This window comes from Vidua chalybeata, chromosome 1 (genome assembly GCF_026979565.1).
Source record: "Vidua chalybeata isolate OUT-0048 chromosome 1, bVidCha1 merged haplotype, whole genome shotgun sequence".
Classification (NCBI taxonomy): domain Eukaryota; kingdom Metazoa; phylum Chordata; class Aves; order Passeriformes; family Viduidae; genus Vidua; species Vidua chalybeata.
In genome coordinates, this window is record NC_071530.1 from 148,915,664 (window position 1) to 148,935,910 (window position 20,247).

General features: G+C 37.8%; 1 protein-coding gene across 11 annotated transcripts in view; it reads right to left on the reverse strand.

Annotated features, from left to right (window-relative positions):
• PTK2 (protein tyrosine kinase 2) overlaps positions 1–20,247 on the reverse strand; it is a 189,215-nt gene that overhangs the window by 70,998 nt on the left and 97,970 nt on the right. For all 11 annotated transcript variants that reach the window (XM_053952284.1, XM_053952551.1, XM_053952463.1 and 8 more), the window contains 3 exons: positions 17,127–17,214; positions 3,868–3,947; positions 2,326–2,388 (listed from right to left, as the gene is read on the reverse strand). In XM_053952284.1, coding sequence (XP_053808259.1) covers positions 2,326–2,388; positions 3,868–3,947; positions 17,127–17,214 — 231 coding nt within the window. The remainder of the gene's footprint in view (positions 1–2,325; positions 2,389–3,867; positions 3,948–17,126; positions 17,215–20,247) is intronic.

Sequence of the window (20,247 nt, forward strand, 5' to 3'; positions counted from 1 at the left end):
GTGGGCTTAAATCTGAATTCAATTTTTTTAATGTACAAACTTCAATTGGATTAATAAAACACCAACTACAGACAGGTGATACTGCTTGTCTTATAATGATAAGCAGCTTTAGACAGCATGTATCATGTATTTTTCACCTCAATTCAAGTTACAACAAAAAAAGTAACATTAGATTAACATAATAGACTTTAACATGCCTTTTACCAAATTGTGGCTGCACCTGTTCCTTCCTACAGCTCCCATTTCTGTACTTGTAATTATCCCTGTTCTCACTAATAGGCTTCACATTTATTATGAAGAAATTCTTCTTTCACTCCATGAAGGCCCAACTATTAAAGGCTACTTAACAATTTGATCCCATCTACCATTTCCCATCCAGATCTGATCAAAGACAAACGTACATCAAATAGACATCTGACAAAGACAGGCAAGGAGCAATCACACCCAATGCAAAAAAGGGCCATTTAAAAATTGCTCTCAGCTGGTTAAGTGCCTCATGATGTACTAAAACCAGCAATCCCCCCACAAAAAACACCAAAAAGCCTCACTTCAGCAATAAATATTACTTGTGCAGTTAAACATTTATGGACTATTAAAGTGGTAAGATCAAATTAATGCATTTTGGGGATCACTGGCACTTTTTGCAGCCCCTTTCCAGCTTGTAATTATCTATAGTATAGTCAGTTTAAGGTGGTTTTATCCTTCATCTCTCCTAGCTAAATCCCATACAAATTACATCTTGGTTCTCAAAAAATAAAACACTTTTGAAATGCACAATTCTCCACATCCAATTCTACATGGCATTAAGCTGTTACATTTTGCATATCAGGGTTTTGCTTCACTATGCCTGTCACAGCAGCAATTTATTATTCCCTACCAAAGCAGTCACTGTTTGGAAAACACAAACTGAAGGAAAGAAATCACTGTTAAACTGAAAGCAGCACCACACTGAATCCTCTTGGTACTCTCACCTGTTACAATTATTAATTTATACTTTGTGTGACCTGTTATGACCCTGCTTTTCTTTGTATCACTGCTTCCAAAGTCATTAACCTAATTACTAATGCTTGTAGCTTCTGACTTGCTAAAAAACTGACTTAAAAATACTTTACTCAAGTTCTTACTTTCAAATCTTTTTTTATATCCCCTTTTAGTCTTGTCTATCTGCTCATCCCCTTTATTTTTATTAGTCTTTTCTCATTTTGTGAAGTGTTTCCTCAACCAGAATATTTCTACTAATATTTCTATAGAAATAACAATATAATATTCTATAGAATATTTTGACAGACAAAAACCTCAAGTCCTTAAAAAATAAATCTTAAAAAAATCCCTAATTCAAACAAAACCAAAGGTTTAAAAAAATCTGGATAAATATAGAAGCACTACAGAAGTACCAAATAAGGAGGATATTCATCAGTTATCTTTACCTTGTAGCATCACAGATCCCCCCAAAATCCTTGTAAACTTATTCATCGTTGTATAAAATCTTACCTACCTCCTCCAAATGCTCTAATTTCACATCTCTAAAAGTTAGCATCCATTTGCCATTAAAGATAATATTAAAAAATCAAGACTTCACTGCTGCAACAACCTTTTATCCCGATTTTATGTTAAACTGTACAGGATCTCTTCACAAGGGTAATTACTGGAGATGAGCATATAATTGGTGCATGTATGTCTGAAACTTTATCCACTATATAAATACAAATAAAACCAGTTTTCAGGTTTTTGCTAAAAAGCTGGAGGACTTTGGCTTGTTTGAACTGAAGCCATCTCCTGTACAAAATGAATAAGTAAACAAAATATTTCAGTACAAGGATGCTCCTTGGTCTTCTTAAAATTTGGGACACTCAGATAAACAATAATCTTGTTAATTTCAAGGTCACATCTCAGAAAATGTCCACAGTGAGCAAACAGAAACAAAAACAATACCACAAACATTTTCAAGTAACTCAAACTTTACCACAAATGAGTCACAGCTGAAGAATGCAACTGGGCACAGAAAAACACTGAGGAATAAAATCACCTCACAATCAGAGTTGGTGAATCCCATAAACATTAGCAAAATTGCTGAAAACCACAGTAAGCCTCCTGATCAAGTTTAAACTACTCCAAACCTGTTTCTCTGGACCAGAGTTAAAGGCACTTTTCCTACTTCTACATCTCAGTGGGTTTCATCATCCTTTTCTTACATTAAAGCATCTTAACAACCTTGATGGAATAGAAAAATTACAACAGAAATGTTCTGTCATTGAACTGAATTTATTGTTCCTGATGCAGAGAAGGGACAGTTCAAACCTCAAACTATAAGAACACAATACTTACTCTAACACTTCATAGTTGGACTTCTTTTCTAATGCATTGCCTCTCATCTCTCCGTAGGATCTCCTGAAGTCAGGAAAAATATTTGAAAGCAACAATTATTGAATAATTCAGCCTAAAACTACAACATCAACATAATCAAAACTTCCACTCAGCATCAGAAAACATTGGCAGAATGAATTCAAAGGTAAGTATTAAGTATATTACTATTCTACCTCAACAGATCAGATTTTTATTTTATAAATTAACTGCATTTTCAGAACCGCTTTAAACCACTGCTGCCACCAAAAGTGACCTAACCTGGCCTTCAGCAGCTCCTTTCTACCTCACACTGCACTTCCTCCTGAGAGCCCCCTGTGCACAGAACAAGGAGAGCCAGGGGAAGCAGGGAATGATGAAAACTGCCTCAATCCAGACATGTTCACATTAACAAGTAAATGAATAAACAGGGAAGCTTTGTTAGGAGAGGGCTGAGATCATCGCAGTCACAGGAAAAAATGGACCAGAAATGCTCATTCTAAGAGTTTCAGAAGTTCATCTACGAGAAATATCTCATCAAAATGCTCTGAAGAGCCACAGTTTGAGAAGCAGGGAAGCCAGGACCTGGCTGACAACATAATCACAGATTATTACATTCATCACATGTTTTGAAATAAGGCACAATGATTTTGTAAGTGCATAAGGAGTTTGCAGTTACACAAAGACTTTTTGTTTTCTCTGGGGCTACAAGCAAAATTTACAACAAAGGCATCAGGTTCTCCTGTGATACCTAGGAAATTTCATAAACCTAAATTTTGTTTTAATTTGGAAAGCACTGTTCAAAGGACACTTTTATTCTCTCCAAACAAGTTTACACTTGTCATTAATTTCTTATCAATTTTACTTCTTCCCTAATCTCCCTGTGTGAGACATCAGCATAACTAAAGCAAATGTTTCAGGCTGGAAATTCTCCACAAATTAGCAAAACCCATCACATGCATTTCAAAGCTGGGAACTCTCTCAAGGATCTGTTAATCTGATATATTTATCTTTATTTTCCAGCTGTCTATACAGTTGACAAGAACACCAAAAACACCCAAAAGAATCCTTAAGATTTAATCATTTCAAACAGCACATTAAAATTTGAGTAAATACAGAGAGGAAGGTAGCAGCATTTATCTATAATTACATTCTTTAGCTGCAGGATTTATATATGCAGAATCATAAGACTATTTACTAAATAACACCACAGATGCATTTTTTTAAAACATACTTCAATGTACTCTACAGGCCTTTGAATTATTCAGATGAAGAATTCACCCAAAAGGCAGTATCAAGATGTAATTAATTAAAATTTTAAAATAATGTTAATTTAAAAATCATTAGAAATGAGTTACAATACAGTCTATTCAGTTTTTCTTCAAACTGCTTCGTAGCAAAAAAAAGGTCTTATGATGTTTTATTCAACTCTACTGGTCAGAAATTGATGAACTTTAAGCAGTTTCAAAATTAATGTATATATTCTGTCAGAAAGATGTTAAATAATAAATTAAATTATCAGCTTACCGGATTTCAAGGCAACCTAGTTTCAAAGCAATTTCCTGGTCCACTTGATCTGCTATTTCTAACATATAGTCATTTTTCACCTACAGCAAAAGAAGCAGGTAGGCATCACAGAAAGATCAGTTCAGTGCCAACACAGACTAAAATACTCCCCAACAACTTTCAAATGAATACATCTTAATTTTCTGGAATGACAATTCACAGTCCAGGAAGAGAAAAAAGAATTTGTGTTCATATTCTCCACAAATGAGCTGCACTTTTGTAAGAAACACATTTTGATCACAATGAACTTGATTGAGAAATTTCTTGTGTACGTCAATATTGCCTATGTTTTATTAAATATAATCCAAATTCACAGGGACTGAGCAGATGGGTACACCTGCATTCCAGCTGGGAGAAGGCAGGCTGTGTTCTTGAACCATCCTGGTCAACAGGATTTAATTGTCTAGGCAGATCTAATCATACAAGTAAAACTGATAAATGCCTAGGAATTACAGTGAAAATAAACACAGAAGTAAACACAGAAGAATGTACAAACTGTACTGCACACTGCCATAAAATAATGCTGAACTAGCAAGAAGAACCAAGAGTGAAACCGGATGGTGACCATCTACAGAAGGAAACACTTCAAATCTTCGTCACATGTCCTGGACTTGTTTTATTTACTAGCATAGAAGTGGGCAGAATCTTATTTTTTAGGTAACACTTTCACCACACTGGAGTAAGCAATTGATACAGTAACTAACAACAACAAAAAAACTCAGGCAGAAAGAGAGAACAGAGCCAGCAAGAACAGAAACCAAGAACTTCACTCTGCAAATCTTGCACCTTCAGTAACAAATCTCGACAGCTCTTCCTTAACAGCTCCTGTTATCCTCTTATGAAAACATCAAGTTGCTATTGAGATCCTAAAGTTGCAGCAAATCCCAAAATCTCACAAAAATCCATGTGATTGACTTGTGGATCAAAGAGGAGATGATGCACTATGAAAGCAACACACTTCACCAAGTGGGTTTGGTGAGTGATGACAAGTTGTAAAAACAACTAGTTCAAACTACTACTGCTATGAAATGCAGAATTTAGCAGGTAAGGAAGTACAGCAGTGGATCCAACATCTGGAGGCGTTGTCCACTCTGCATTCTCCCCAGAACACATGAGCATCCACCTCAGTATTCCCTCAGCACCACAGCTGCTCCTGCTCCAAACTACAGGCAAATCCCTAAAAATGTCTTGGACCTGAATTGCATGAAAAGTTTTAATTTGTTATTGAAAGACATGAAAGAAGAAATATGATAAACTGTGCAAGAATGAGAAAAATAATTATTACAATAGCTGAAACATGAGAAAAAAGCCTTTTACATTTGAATTCATACAGGCACTCAATATGACAAAATAATGAGCTTTTAACTCTTCTCAATTCAATTCCTACAAATACTAATGAGACAGGAGAATAACTGCCCTTCAGCATCATGTAGTGTGCTATTTGTACACATATGGAAATAATAATTCTGTATTCCCATAGTAATAGGATACACAATATGAATTAATAACTCTCCTCTTCATTATGCTCACAATTTTAAATAATTTGATTTAGATTGGATATTAGGATGTTTTTTCCACTGAAAGGGCAGTCAGGGATTGGAAACAGACTGCACAGGGAAGTGGTGGAATCACCATCTCTGGAACCATTCGAAGTATGGCTGCAGCCCTTGGGGACATGGTTCAGCTGTGGATGTGGCAGTGCTGGCCTAGTGGTTGATACTCCAAGTCTTTTACAACCTAAATGGTTCTATAATCCTATAAACAGAAAAATGCAATCAATTACACCAGGATCTCTTTTCATGAGAAAGGATTTTGAACTGGTCCTGCACTAAAACTGTCAGACAGGAGCTCAGGGCAGGTGACTCAGGAATGGAGTTCCAGGCTCCACGAACTGCCATAAATGACCTCTGCAAACACCACGTGGGTGGTGAACAACAGCACAGCCCTCCTCACCCTCAGGTCTACCTGGGGATACCTCAAAATGAAAAAAAAGTGTTGAACATGAGGTCAGATCATATATGGATACCCAAATTCCAGAAATTCCTATGTCCTTTTTCTGAGAATTTACCTTCATGTACGGCCTAAAGTACTTACTTTACTACCAAGTAAACCTGTTCACAAAATCCCTTGGCTGACCTGCCCTCCCATCCACCCAGATCAAATACCCATTGACTGATCTATTATATTTCATTAAACTTCTTTTTTTTTTTTTCCCTGAAACTACAGATTAAATTTTTTGAACCATTTCAACAATTTTGCATCACCAGGAAATTTCAAAGCCATTATCCTCCTATTACTTGAGGTATTCAGACACCAAGAAGAACTGGCTGTAGCAAAGTAGCTTTTCAGTCCTGACACACAAAACCTCCACTCACAGGAATGATGCTAATTTAAGACCCAGTGTATTATGATCAAATGTGGATTCATTTATCTTCACAGCTCTTTGCCTTTGCTCCAGTGCTCAATTTGTTAAACTAAACAGATTAAGAGCATCTCCAGTTTCATGCAAACATGATTTTAAAATGCCGCTAGCCTCCTATTCCATAAATAAATAAGCAACATTACCCAAATATTTAAAGTTTGGGGTTTATCTCCTCTTGCCCTGCAGCTTGTGAGCTTTCACAAATTCCAGTCATGTTCCCAGTCTGACTCTGCAACTACAGACATCAGATATTGACTAAGAAAATGTAAAAGACCATCCCCCATTCCAACAAAATGGAATAGGGAAAAAGTATTTTACATTATATACACCTACTTATTTTAGTGTTTAAATTTTGTGAGTTATAAAAATATTATAAGCTTCAGGAAACTTGTGGTGAGAAACCAGTGGCCTGGATTTTTAACTATGTCCTACTATGGATAGCCAAAAGTGCTTGGTTTTTCCCTTTTTTCATAAACCTGCCTGCACACATTCTACTTTCAATTTCAGCAAGGAAAAAAAAAAAAAAAAAAAAGAGCAGATTCAGTTTCTACTCCCAGAATACCAATGAGAACCTCTCTTATCACCTTTAATTTTGCTTGACTATTCTCTTTGAGATGGCATCAGATCAATGTATGAACTAATGCCTGTGTAGAGATTAGATAAGAATTTCACAGGAGGTTCAGCACAACCTCCTCAGGAAAAAGCCAGAGCAAATATTAAGTGGAAGAGACATAAGAGATAATTTAATGGTAATTAAATGCACTGTCACAAGGCAATTGAATAGTTTTCCAAGAAGTCTTTTGTGTTTGCTCAATTATAACTTTTATTATTATTATTGTTAATATAATTAAATGAGAGAAATGAGAATATTTTCTGGGTTAGACAAACAAAGGCTCCATCTTCAAGAGCACAAAGCCTATATACATACAAAGGCACAAAAACTGAACTCTTAGAAATCTAACAAAACCTATCAGGTTTTTTCTGCTGACTACAAATTCAGAAGTATGTTAAGAGAGAGGATGAATCCTTCCCTGTGGGGTTTGGAGATCCTGTTATCTGTGAGCTTGTCACACTCCCTGGCAGTGTGTGCAGACCTTTGGCTGCACCTCCTGTGGCTTGGAAATTTAAGGAACTGTGCAATACCTGGAGAAGCTGAAGAATACATCTATCTATATATACACAGATATATAAACACACTCATCCTTTCCAAGCAGATCGAGCACTGCTGCCATAATCTCCTCTGCAATTTCATTGTTCAGAATGGGATCTCTCCAAAGGCCAAACCAGTAAAAAACCCTGTAGGATGCTATTTAATACACCTTAATTTTACCTTGTTTGTAAGACAAAACTGATTAATATAAACTTGTCACAACAAACTTGTCAGAACAAACCTGATTTTTAAAAAGCCACCCCAAAAACCCAAGTGGCCAAACAAGAAATCAAAACAGCAACCCTTGATCTCTTTCTCAAGCTCAACAAAACCTGTAAGGTGCTCCTGTTAAACCTGTGTGCCACTGCATCATTTACCCCATACTGGAGACCAGATGCTCTGGCAATGATAAAATGACATGAAGTCTGCATTTATCTCCAATACTTTATGGTCACAATGTTACAGCAATAAAAATGCATAAAGATCAACAAGGCAAACGCTTGGATTCACACTAGGATTAAGAATTCAACTGTCAACACTGCTAAAATCCTGTATACTTTTTATCTGGTAACAACCAAGACCCAAAATATGATGTCTGAAGTGAGTCACTTGAGTGGTGTATGTTGCTTGTAACATATTTGCTTCCACTGACTTACTCACTTTGTATTCCCACACAATGTGCTTATCTCAACTCCCTGAGAAAAATATATTGGAGAACAGTTTAAAGGAGGAGAAGAGACAAAAGTAATTCATTGCTGCAAACTGCTGTGCTGATTTCAAGAACCTTTTCCTCTGGATTTTTTTTAGTATGTTCTAACAAGTTTAAGTCAGATTTACAGTCAAGCAGGTGCATGCTTTGGGGGGAAAGGATTAGTCTACTTAAGTTCCATTAAACATGGAATAATAGAAATAAAAACTGCTTCAGGCTTCCAGGCAAGTACTACTGCAGTGCCAGTGTCAGAGGAAGCAATTCTACTGAAATCTGCTCATTCACAGGGTGGCAAATCAGAATTAAAGTGTGACCTAAACTTCACATTTGGAGTTGACTTCTTGGCCACAACAGCTATGAACAGTCTGATACAAAAAAGGACTGCAGTGGGGGAAATAGGAATGCCAAGCATAAAGGCACCTCTAAGATGTAGGAAAAAGAACTCTTTCACATGTTCTGATAAAATAAAAAATGAAACAAAATTGTCATTGCCCCCACATACAGAGTACAAATCACCCACCATCAGTGAATTAATGCTTACAAAGGGCAGTAATGTCCAAAGAAAAAAGGATTTTGAAATGCAACACAATCCTACACCATATTTCCTGATTTATTACTGCCCTGATATTCAGCAACAACTCACTTTATTTAAAATACTTTTTATTCTTAACAATATTTTTTTAATTACTCTTCTTCTTTTTTTTAGCCAGAACAGAAATCTCTCTTCTGTCTCCAGTATTTTGGGCATTAAAAGTTCAAAGATACTCCTAAATCACAACAAAAGAATGGAGGTGAACACAATGTGAACTAAAAGACTTTTCCCACATGGAAGAATGGGGCACATAAACACAAGCTCAGGTTTTTTTATGATGTCAAGACTTATAAAATATTTGTTCTTTTACTTGAATGGGGAAATTACTGATGGTGTCACTTCTAACTTCTCAAAATTTACTAGAAAATAATGGGCAGTTTCCCAGCTAAAGAAATGGACAGCCAATTCCAGATGGAACAATTTAAAATAAAAATTGAAAACAGAGGAAAGCCCATGTTTGTGAAGATGGAGAAATTAGAGAACAGCCCTATGCTATGATTTAAGGAGAAATCTATCACTGGCCTCGTATTTTCTATACCAGCTGCTACTTTCAAAAGCCATCTGCTTCATTTTCCTGCACATGAGTTTCTTATGCAGCTGCAGTGTTTCAGAAGGTTCACCCAGGCTGACAAGCAGATCATAAAAACACCATGCTGGATTTAGATTTCTTTATAAAGAACAACAGTAAAATAATTCTGAACTTGGCAAATGCTTTCCAGTTTAGGGATTTTTTTTAAATAAAAAAAGCTATTAGATACTGTGTCTTAAAAAGATATTTTAGGTTTAAACTTGTTTACAGCCATATAATTTATTGCATAAAATTATCAAATTTGACATTGAATTTTCAAGCATAAATACTGTGGAAATTCTTTAGCAACAGTATTATCAAATGGTGTCTCATAAAGGGCAAATACCAATAATTAGCCACTACTGGCTTTCCCAGCTTAATGTTACCAAGAAATTTCCCACAGGATAAACTCCAATTTTTCAGGAGGACAGTTTAAAAATAAGCAATCTATTTCTCTTGCTTTTCTCTCAATCTCTATGACCTACTTACACAACTTAGTCCTTTTTTATTTCTATTTTTTCCCAAATTTGCACTGCTTTGAACACTGCATTTAAACAACCCTTCAGTGACTAAGTTCCCACTGAAGAGTTAATACCCAAAAAGAATCATCCCAACATATGAGATATTTAGATAATCAACCAAAGAAAGAAAATGTCTTCTGTACTCCATTCAGTACATAGCACACAAATAGGAATTACAACCATTTAATGAAGCATGAAAACAAAGATCTATATTACAAAATTTTCTCATTATCCACTTGTTCTATTTTTAGCTGGCACTTTTATATATTGGGAAATTATGTAGTTCCATTTAGTTGGTGAAATTTATATTAAAAAAAAAAACCACAACATGTCTCTAAATTGTCCTCTATATGCAGTAATTTATTTATTCTCAGTAATTTCTCTGGATTTATTTTTAACAGCTCAGATGTGTTCTAGCAGCTGCTTTTAAATATTCACGTTTCTAACTCTGGAAGGTAATTTGGTGTTAGGTTTTGTATGTTACAGTTCACCCTCAGCCACCACAGAGTTCAACCAGATCTATCTTTGTTTTACACCAACACACAACACTTCTGGTGACACCCATCCCACCAAAATCCACAGAAATTATTCCTGCAATTTACCAGTTCCAGCTTCTGTAATAAAAGACCAGAATATCTCAATATATCCATGGGAAAAGATGATCTTCAGCAACAACGTTTGTGACCAAGACAGAAATCCAAGCATACAGCTCATTTGTTTTCCCCACAATTTCTCATTCAAAATGAAGGACGTTGCTCTGCTCTGCATCTGCAGCAGGTACAACACACAATTCCACCCCAATCCATGACACAATTCTTCTCTGCATGCCACCAAAAAGAATTATCTCAGATATTCTCTGCTTTTAGCTGTATTGCTCCTTGTAGTGTTAAATACACCACAGCATCACTGTAGGACAGACACATGATTGGGTTAATGTGAAACAATCACCCAGTATAAATTCTGATATCGCTAAGGACCAAACTGCTCCTCCATGCTTGTTTTCCAAGTTTATGTAGGACACCAAATTTTCACCACTACAAAATCAGCTTGGAAGAACAGGGTCTTAACCCTCACTACTACAGCCTCAGAAATCTGATGCAGCCTGAAAGATTTGTGCCTCATCTGCTGTGAATGAAGCCCCATATGCACAAAAGCCCAATGTCTGCTTCTAATGTCATCAGTATTTTTAGGAGCCACCTTAATGATCATAATGGTAGTTTTTAAAATACACACAGGAGGGAAACACATATGTGTTCCCACCCCTATTTACCCATCTGATAGTATTAAATTTGCTATAGGAGATAAGTCAATATTAGGGAAGATTAGGGCTTTGGCCTCATCTAGGGGAGTTAAAAGCCCAGCTCCGGTATCAGGATAACATTCATCTGCCATCTGCCCTCAGCTGCTCCTCCTCTTCGTGTCCCAAGGTCACAGTCTCTGTATTATCTAGGGGTGATCTTTGACATCTCTAACTAATTTTGGAAGCTCCACTGTTAATAATAAGGGCATTAGAGATGGGCTGGGGGAAACCAACTTCTGACAAGGCATTGTTAGGGGCAGAGCAGCTAAAAATGATGCCGTCTGTCCAAGTGGGCTGAGCTCCAGATGTCACTGCAAGAGACACTGCTGCCTCACAGCCCTTGCACAAAGTAGGACTGGACTCTTGGGAGCCATACAGAGCTCAGCCTACTGAACAAGCCTTGCTCCCAGCTCATTTTATACTTCTCCTTTCCAACACACAATTTTGAGTTTCCAGATCAAGAGAGTCCTAGCATCGACGTAAATCAACTTTTCTGTGGGTTTCTTTTTCTTGTTATACACAACTTAATCTGTTAATTGCAGTAACATTTTGTTCCAGACTACTAAAGAGACATATCCACACATCAATCCACGGAAACCTGGCTCTAGCATTTTCAATTTATCAGGCTGAATTATGAGCTATTTGAGAAAAGCCCACAAGGAGGATTTTCACTGCTCTGGCTGACAGGTGGAAATTTTAAATCAAAGCAACTCTTTCCCTTTGGCCTGAGCTTGACTGACCAGTTAGGAGCTGTTAAGGAATATAAGGAAGTTTCACATTGCTACCACACAGCACTAAAGGGAAAGCACACATTGGGCACACAACATTTGTAGCCAAAGCAGCTCCACAACGATACAAACAGCAGAGCCTAAAACAAGAATGCCAGCATAGTTTTGAGGGTGTAAATCAACATTTACAGGAGAAAATAAGTACTTTACGGGATACTGTAAATCTCAGCAACTTCAGAAACCTACCCCTGTCAAGGAAATCTCACTTTTAATTGCCTTTTCAAGCTGTAAAGAGCAGAAAGGAGAGGTGCAGATTCATTTATATTTGTATCAAAATACATACTTTTAATATCTTTTCAATCAGCTGCAGTTCTTATATTACCACCTCCCTGTAGGGAACAGTTTATGTCTCAGCCTATAACTCTTCATGAAAGATCTGTTGGGTTTTGGGTGGGTTTTTATTTGTTTTGTTGAGGGTTTTTGTTTGTTTGGTTGGTTTTTTTTGTTTTTGTTTTAAACAGGCTGCCAGCATCAGGAACAACGCCAGCTTTTCTCCCAATGTCCTTCATTTCCTTCAAAGCTTTTCCTGTCAAAGACATTTGCTTTAGGTCTCCTATTTTTTTTAGGGTGTAGGAGATGTTGTTATTTAATTAGGTTAAAGAGTCTAATTCCCAGCCTGCATTTCAAATTACATCTCATGCACCTAAGCCTTATAAAACTTTAATCATTAAGTTATAACAGTAATTGCCTGAACTTAAAATCTCCTACATGTCAGGGACAGAGTTATAAAAATAATTTAATTTGCATGATGTATTTATTTGCCACAATATAAAGAGATATTTCATTTAATGAAATACCTTTTGAGTGTGAACATAATCTTTACAGATACTACAGAGACAGAGAAAAGAAGTGCCATTTGTCCACAATAAACTTTTTCTCCACTTTTTCAGAGGATGTTTTTCCCTTACTTTTTTTTTAATAAGAAAAAGTATAATATGTATTCTCTTTTCTTTTTGAAAAGAGCTTTCTTATGAAAATGAACCTGCAGTGTACTTGTCTGGTGAGATACAGAGCCCTCAGAATTCCACTCAATTTTTTCAGGGTATCATTGACCTGCCCTAACTTCGAGATTATCCCCTGCTTGCAATTTCTTCTTACACAAACTATGATTAATTTTAAAAAGTAAATTCAAAACATAATTCAATCCTGTAGTCTCCTTTATTATATATCTTAATATCTCCAGGGTAGCTCCACACTGCAGGCTAAACAAGGCAGCAGAGAAAAAGTCAACACTGATAAAAACAACCTTTTCTTGTTCACTGGGATCGAAAAAAAAAACCCAAAAAGTTACTTTAAAAGTCTTCTGTTTGAAGCAGGAGCACAGCAACAATGGAACAGCTGATGCCCAAGATCTGCCCCCACCCCCCATACAGATGCTTACTCCCTTTTCATCAAGGGATAAACCATCTCCAATTACTGCAGGCTAACATGTTATTCAAGGATAAATGTGTGCAGGCTCTTGTCCCACAATAAAAGGAAGGCAATTCAAGTAGCTTACATCTGATTCTCATTACATGAATGTTTTTAAAAGCTGTATTCTATCTTGATTTGAGATATGGCTTTCCTCACTTGGCTGCTAAGGCAAAATAGAGGAGCCTGTGCCCTTTATTTCCACTTCCCAACAGCCATGTCACTGGAACACAGGGAAAGGAAGGCACTCACTAGGAATTTCACCAACACTTATTTAAAGCAATTGAAAATATTCCCAAAAAGGACAGGAAAATGGTGAAATCTTATCTCATTACTAAAAACTTGAGATTTTTAATTCTCCTTTCGTTTAATTCTCTTTTCGTTTTTCTCTGAAAAACGTTTAAAAATCATACAAAAACCTAAATATCTTCACTAGGGATTTATAAAACAGTCAACAGAACACACACACGCACACACACAAAGGATGCCACTTCTTGATAAATCTGAACTTACAGTATATTTATTCACTGTACTACACATTAAAGGTTTTGGGGGTGGGATTAGAGCTCACTTTGGTTCAGATTTGGGTATTCAATAGCACAGGACACAACTGAAGGCTGGCACATAAAACCTGTGCAGTGAGCATCTGCCAACTGTGAAAACAACCATAAATCTGTCTTTTCCTGATTTTTGAATACTTCAGCCTCACAATTCCAACAGCACTGGGTGGGATCCAATTTGCCTAATTTGGCTGAAACTGTAAGCACTTGGGCCCAAGGGAGTAATGCAGTCCATGCAGAATCACCACCTAAATGCTCCACAGATTGAAAAAAGAGAGGACACCCCTGAAGTCCTGTCACCCGCCAAAGAGAGCAGCAACAAAACAAAAAGGCACAGTTTCAGCACTAGTTCGTTGATCAGAGCTCTCGAATGGAATGTGAAATGACATGACTGGAACACACAGCTCCTCCAGTGAAGGGGAATGACCTAAAGATCAGCCTCTCCCCATCTCTGCCCTCAAAGCTGAGGCACAGCCTGAGCACAAGAGGCACTGCATGGCATCGTTAGTGGGACTGATTCTGATGTTATTAACGAGTTGTGTGGTTTTCCCCCTGCTCCCACACACTAATTTTAATCCCTTGCTGTACAGATTGCAGAATGAAAGGTCTCATTAAGTGCCCTGCTTTACACTCCCAATTAAGAGCAGCTCACGCCCACCGCAGATGGCAGAACGAGCACCACGATCACAGCACGTCAAGCCACAAACAGTTCTGGGCACAGGTTCTTGATTTGTTCAAGACTCTTGAAGATGAAGAATATTCAAAACCAAAGAAAGGTCACAGCATCCTTAAAACAGTCAAAAATCAAGGAGAAAATAGTGATTTCACATATCAGGCCTAAGCTGAGAAGCCTGAAATGCAGCGATTTGCACAGGGCAGTGCACTCGCTGCAGTGAATGGGAGTAGTCATGCATGTGAAGGCACAAACGTGTGCCAGCTTTGGGTTTAACAGCCTGGTAATTGTGCTTTGGGTGAGCTGGATGAATAAACCCTGTCTGTTGACAGTGATTAAAGTAACATTTTGTAGTCTTTACAAAACGTTCTGTACTTTTCCATAGGATGAAGATCACTTGAGTATTTAAACTTTTTTTTTTTTTGACAATACTCTGGCTTGCAACTCAGATTCAAGAAAATCATTAAAATTCCAAAATCCATGGGTGACAGAGGAAGCCATGTTTCTTCTCCTTCTCCATGAACTTTTTAATTTGTTGCTATACATTTTTAGTAGGACAAACAACATGTTTGGATATTACCGAGTTAGCAAAAAGGTTCCCAGTCTTATCCTGACAAGAAAGTCACAGGCATCTGGTCCTCACAAAAAACCTTTTTACTCATTTGTAACATACAAGACAGCAATGTCTTTGAGATTCAAATTGAGAAAAGCCAATTTGACAACAGAGGTGTTCTTTCTGTCAGATTTTTAAAAATTTTTAACTGGGTTCTATACTCCTTATCTCTGACAGTTGCTTCTGTGCAGAAAGCTCAGGATATATGTATGCATGTATGAATTCTGTACATTCTGTTGTTCTTGCCTACACACAACATGATGCATCTGACTGAGAGCAGTGGTTAGCAAAAGAAGATGTTAAAATGTTGCAGGAATGACACTGAGATAGAACAGAATGTGAAAAATCATCTTTCTCTGTTTTTTTATCCCCCTCTCTGCTGTAGGCCTGGTTTATGATGCAGTGTTACTGCTTAAATTCTTCTCTTGCCTTCTTTTCATACGTCACTGCTGCTGCCTTAACACTTTACCACATAAAAGTTATTGTCCTAGTTTATCCAAGAGGACAAGTGAAATTTATGGAACAAAGCAGAATCATGGATACAGAATGACAGCTCTGGAAAGTTCTGCACCTGATTTCCATGACAACGGAGACCCAAATACCTTACAGCACCCCAAAAGAAAGAGCAGTGACTTTTAAAGAACTGGATTCAGAAACACCTCACTATAAGGTGAAAAAGAAAGGAGAAGAGAAAATAAATGGGATGGTGTGCAGAGCAAGGAGATAAGAACCTCGGATTTTCATTTCCTACCAGCACTGGGATTCAGGGCACTGTGAGATACAGTCAGCTATCAGCTTTGCCTATTGGTCCCAATGACCTTCAAAAACCTTCTATTCTGAGCCCTTTGTATCCATTTGTAATGATTTCTCCAAATTTAGCTAGAAGTTAACAAATATTCCTCTGGCATTTCAAATGCCTTGCTTTAAAGAAACAATTCCCTGAGGCAGAAATGAGAGGACACTGCAGGCTTGCCAGGTGTTGAACAGGAAAGTGATGAAGTTCAGTTATTTTGGAGCTCATCACCCACTTTTGCATCATGGGAAACACAAATCTCCTGTGTTTAAAGCCAGTACAAAGTAAGTTCCTTGCTGCTAAAGGAAAAAGGAACCTGATTTTGTTGCACAAGAACTCCTGGCAGTACTACATTAAAAACTCATCAAAATTCAGACATTTTAGGCTGGATCCAGCATATCACACAAATCACTTAAACTAGAAGTCCAAGGAAGCACTGCAGGACAAGTGTCTTTTCAGAAGTCAACTTCTTCACAGATCAATACAAAAATTGCATCACACAGTAAAAAAAAAACTAAAAGTAATTTACCTAAGACAAGAAAGTTGTGCACACAATTGTGCTTGCTGGAGTTAGGGTAACCATTTTAGTCCTGACTCCCCTAAAAAATATCCCCAGGAGTTTTTATTTGGAGCTTGTTGGTGCAAAAGCAGATTAAAATAATTTACCTGAATAAAATTAGAATTTAGTGTTTAATTTATAGAAACTTTGACTATTATGCAGTTTTAGTAATCCAAAGAGATTTTAAACCCAAGAAAATAACCTAAGAATGTGAGTGGAAAAAGCATTTGATGGTTTGTAGTGAAATTCTCACTTACTTACACTTGCAAAAATAAAGAAATTCATCTGTTTAGTCAAGTGTGAATTAACTGTAAGAAGCCAGTGGAACAACAGTCAATTTTATCTAAGTTAGGACAATTATTACCTGCAGAATCACCTTGGTTTTGGAACATATTCCTCACCACTTCTCAAGCAGAAAGATGCTATAGGCTTTGTGCCCTTTCTGCTTCATATAAGCAACCTTTTTTCCGTTTTTCTGTTTCTGCAGTAAAATGCTACCCACACAAACAAACCCAGAGTTTTCTAAATTCAGCAAAAGACAAAGCAGAAGAACTGAACATACCTGCTGATAGAAAAAATTTAGAGTTGGTTTGTCCTCAGTGAATTGGTTTAGAAATCCTTTTGGCAAATACCGAATTCTCAATTCATATCTGAAAAGCGAGAAAAAGAGACTGTTGAGCAGAATTAAAATTAAGATTTCCTCCCAACATTCTTAAAAATATAAATAAACTCAAAATAAACTTAGAAAACTAATGGAAAACTTCCCTTTTGATTGCTCCAGAGAACTAAACTGGAATTTATCTGTAACAGACATTTCACAGAGATGTTTACAAAGGGTCTTTGTAACAGAAGCAAACTTAGAGCCTTGCTGCCTTCTCAGAGCTTCAGAGAGGACCGAAGCATCAAGACTTGGAGCAGATAAGCTCCAGATCCATGGAAAGGGAGGCCCCAGTTAGGTGACAACAGATGAGCTGCCAGAAGCACTGACATGACCCCTGGCAACAGCTTTTATCTCTGCTTCTCACAAGCAAGGACTTAAAAGGCTGATCCTGCTGCTCCAGGAGTGACAATCAGTGTCACTCACCAGGGAACCACATCCTACAAGAGAGCAAGGAACAGGACTCTGCTCCTTCTCTGATCTATGCTCCAATATTCACCTCTGGATTTCCCATAGGTTTTCTGTGCAAAAATATTCTCTGCTCCCTTATTCATCATCAAGACATATGCAAAAGCCAAACAGTTTTGAACCTGACAGTCATATTTTTTAAGGTAATTGCACACCAGAAATGAGGGAAAATCAGAATGAGCCTTGACCCACAACCTACTCCAAATCTGTATCACTTCTCAAACCTTAACTTCTGCTTTCAGCCCCTAAATTTAGTATTATTGCCTGTCCTGTGGTAACAGCCTACGGTGTTTGACACAGACTGTTTGCTTCCTCCTCTGACACATTCCTTCAATGAAAGTCTGATAATGAATGTCTCCATCCCTTGGGCTGTGCCAACACAGCATATCCTAACACACTCTTAAGCGTACTTCCCAAAGTAAGTATATTTAACAATCTGCTCATGATAAGAGCAAATATTACAACATCTCAATCAGTTGGTTTCAGCAGGACAAGAACTTCTTTTCAGCAAGTGATTTGGCTGCCTGTAATCAAGATTTATGTGGGGATTTGGTAAAAATTTACTAGGGTAAGTGCTGCCTAGGTTTCCACTGCAAGCAGAACTTGCAATGTCCTTATTCACTGAAAATACACTGTCCTGTTAGAAATCATTAAAATAAGGAAAAAATTTAATTTACCTAAGTCAAGAATACAAACACTGTATACAAACAAAGAATACTGGAATGATGTCTTGTTGTGGTATGGCAATACATTTCATAATTCCTGTGCACAGAAAACACATTGTTAAATTAAAAAGTGAAATGCATGCAGGAGAGGCCAAGGACACCTGACAGAGAGTAGATTTACAGTGTATACAAGGGAGAAATGTTTTATTCTGAGTGTGGTGAGGCCCTGGCACAGAGAAGCTGTGGCTGCCCCATCCCTGGAAGCGTTCAAGGCCAGGCTGGATGGGGCTTGGAGGAACCAGGGATAGTGGAAGGTGTCCCTGCCCATGGCAGGGGGTTGGACTTAGTGATCCTTAAATGTCCTTCTCAGTCCAAACCATTTTGTGACACAGGACACAGATACAGATAAACAAAAAAACACTCGAAGTCACAGTTAAGACAAACTCTCACAGATCACTCTCATATGTAAGGGAACACAGAATCACCTTCTAATGCTGATCAGCCTTTCCATTTCATGATCCCCAGCAGATAGCTGGTTATTCACTAGAATTTAGATGTCAGCCAAATTGTACCTCCAGGTGTTTATGTGTCAGGGAGAGAAGGCAGCATGAGCACACTGTCCAGAAAAGCAGAGCCTCTCCTGTTTTTTATTCTGCCATATCCACTAAAACCTACTGCCGAACACAATTGCAGAGACTGACATGGAATAAAACAAGTCTGTGTAAAAGTGTTCCTTCCTTTTTGGGGGCTCTAGAATCCAGTGCATTTTAGAATGACAGAATCGTTGAGGTTGGAAAAGACCTTTAAGATCTTCAAGTCCAACCATCAACCCAGCACCACCACCATGTCCACCACTAAACAGTGTCCTCAAGTGCCAACTTCACACTTTCTCTGGAACACTTTCAAGGATGGTTACTCCATTGTTTCCCTGGGCAGTCTGTTCCAGCACTGGACAATCCTTTCCAAAATAATTTTTTTTCTAATATCCAACCTAAATCTCTCCTGCAGCACAAATATGGTGAGAAGCAGCTGAGGAAGCGAAGAAGGCTCAGAGGAGACCTCATCCCTCTCTCCCTGACAGGAGAATGTAGCTAGGTAGGGGTCAGGCTCTTCTCCTAAGTGATAGAGTGATCACTTCATCCTAAGTGATAGGATGAGAGGAAATCATCTCAAGTTGCACCAGGAGAGGTTTAGACTGAATTATAGATCAGAAAATTGGATATTCAATATCAGAACAAATTTCTTCATGGGCTGTCAAAGATTGGAAGAGGCTGCTCAGGAAAGTGGTGGCATCACATTCCTGAAGGGATTTAAAGGACACGTACATGTGGCACTTGGGGACATGGTTTAGTAGTAGCTTTGGCAGAGATGGGTTAACTGTAGGGCTTGATGACCTCAGAGGTCTCTTCCAGCCCAAATGATTCTGTGATTCTAGGATGCAGAACACCATTACTCTCTGGGATTATAAAAAAAAAAAAAAAAAACAAACCAACAAACAGACAAGAATCAATCTCTCTCCTTTACAGAGGCATGTCTTCTTAACTGATCAGCCATGAAAGTACTGCTTTTTGCAACAGGATCTCATGAGAAAATCAGGTAAGGCAAAGCAGCTCAGCTGGGACAGTCACCCTGAGTGACCTTCATTAGCTATTTATAACCTAATCTCTGCCTGGGCCTGTGGGAATGAAGGAGCCGACTTCCAAAGGCCAACACAAGGATGGGCTCAATTTTCAATATCCTCTACATTCACTGGCTTTGAAATGCAGCCAACTGACAAGGATGACATGTCCCTTTTTCACAAACCAGGTCTGCTTTTGGAGCAAGCATCCCAGCTGTTGATCACTCCCCTTATGTTTGGTAAGTTATTGCTGGAAGATCACCACTTTGCTTCT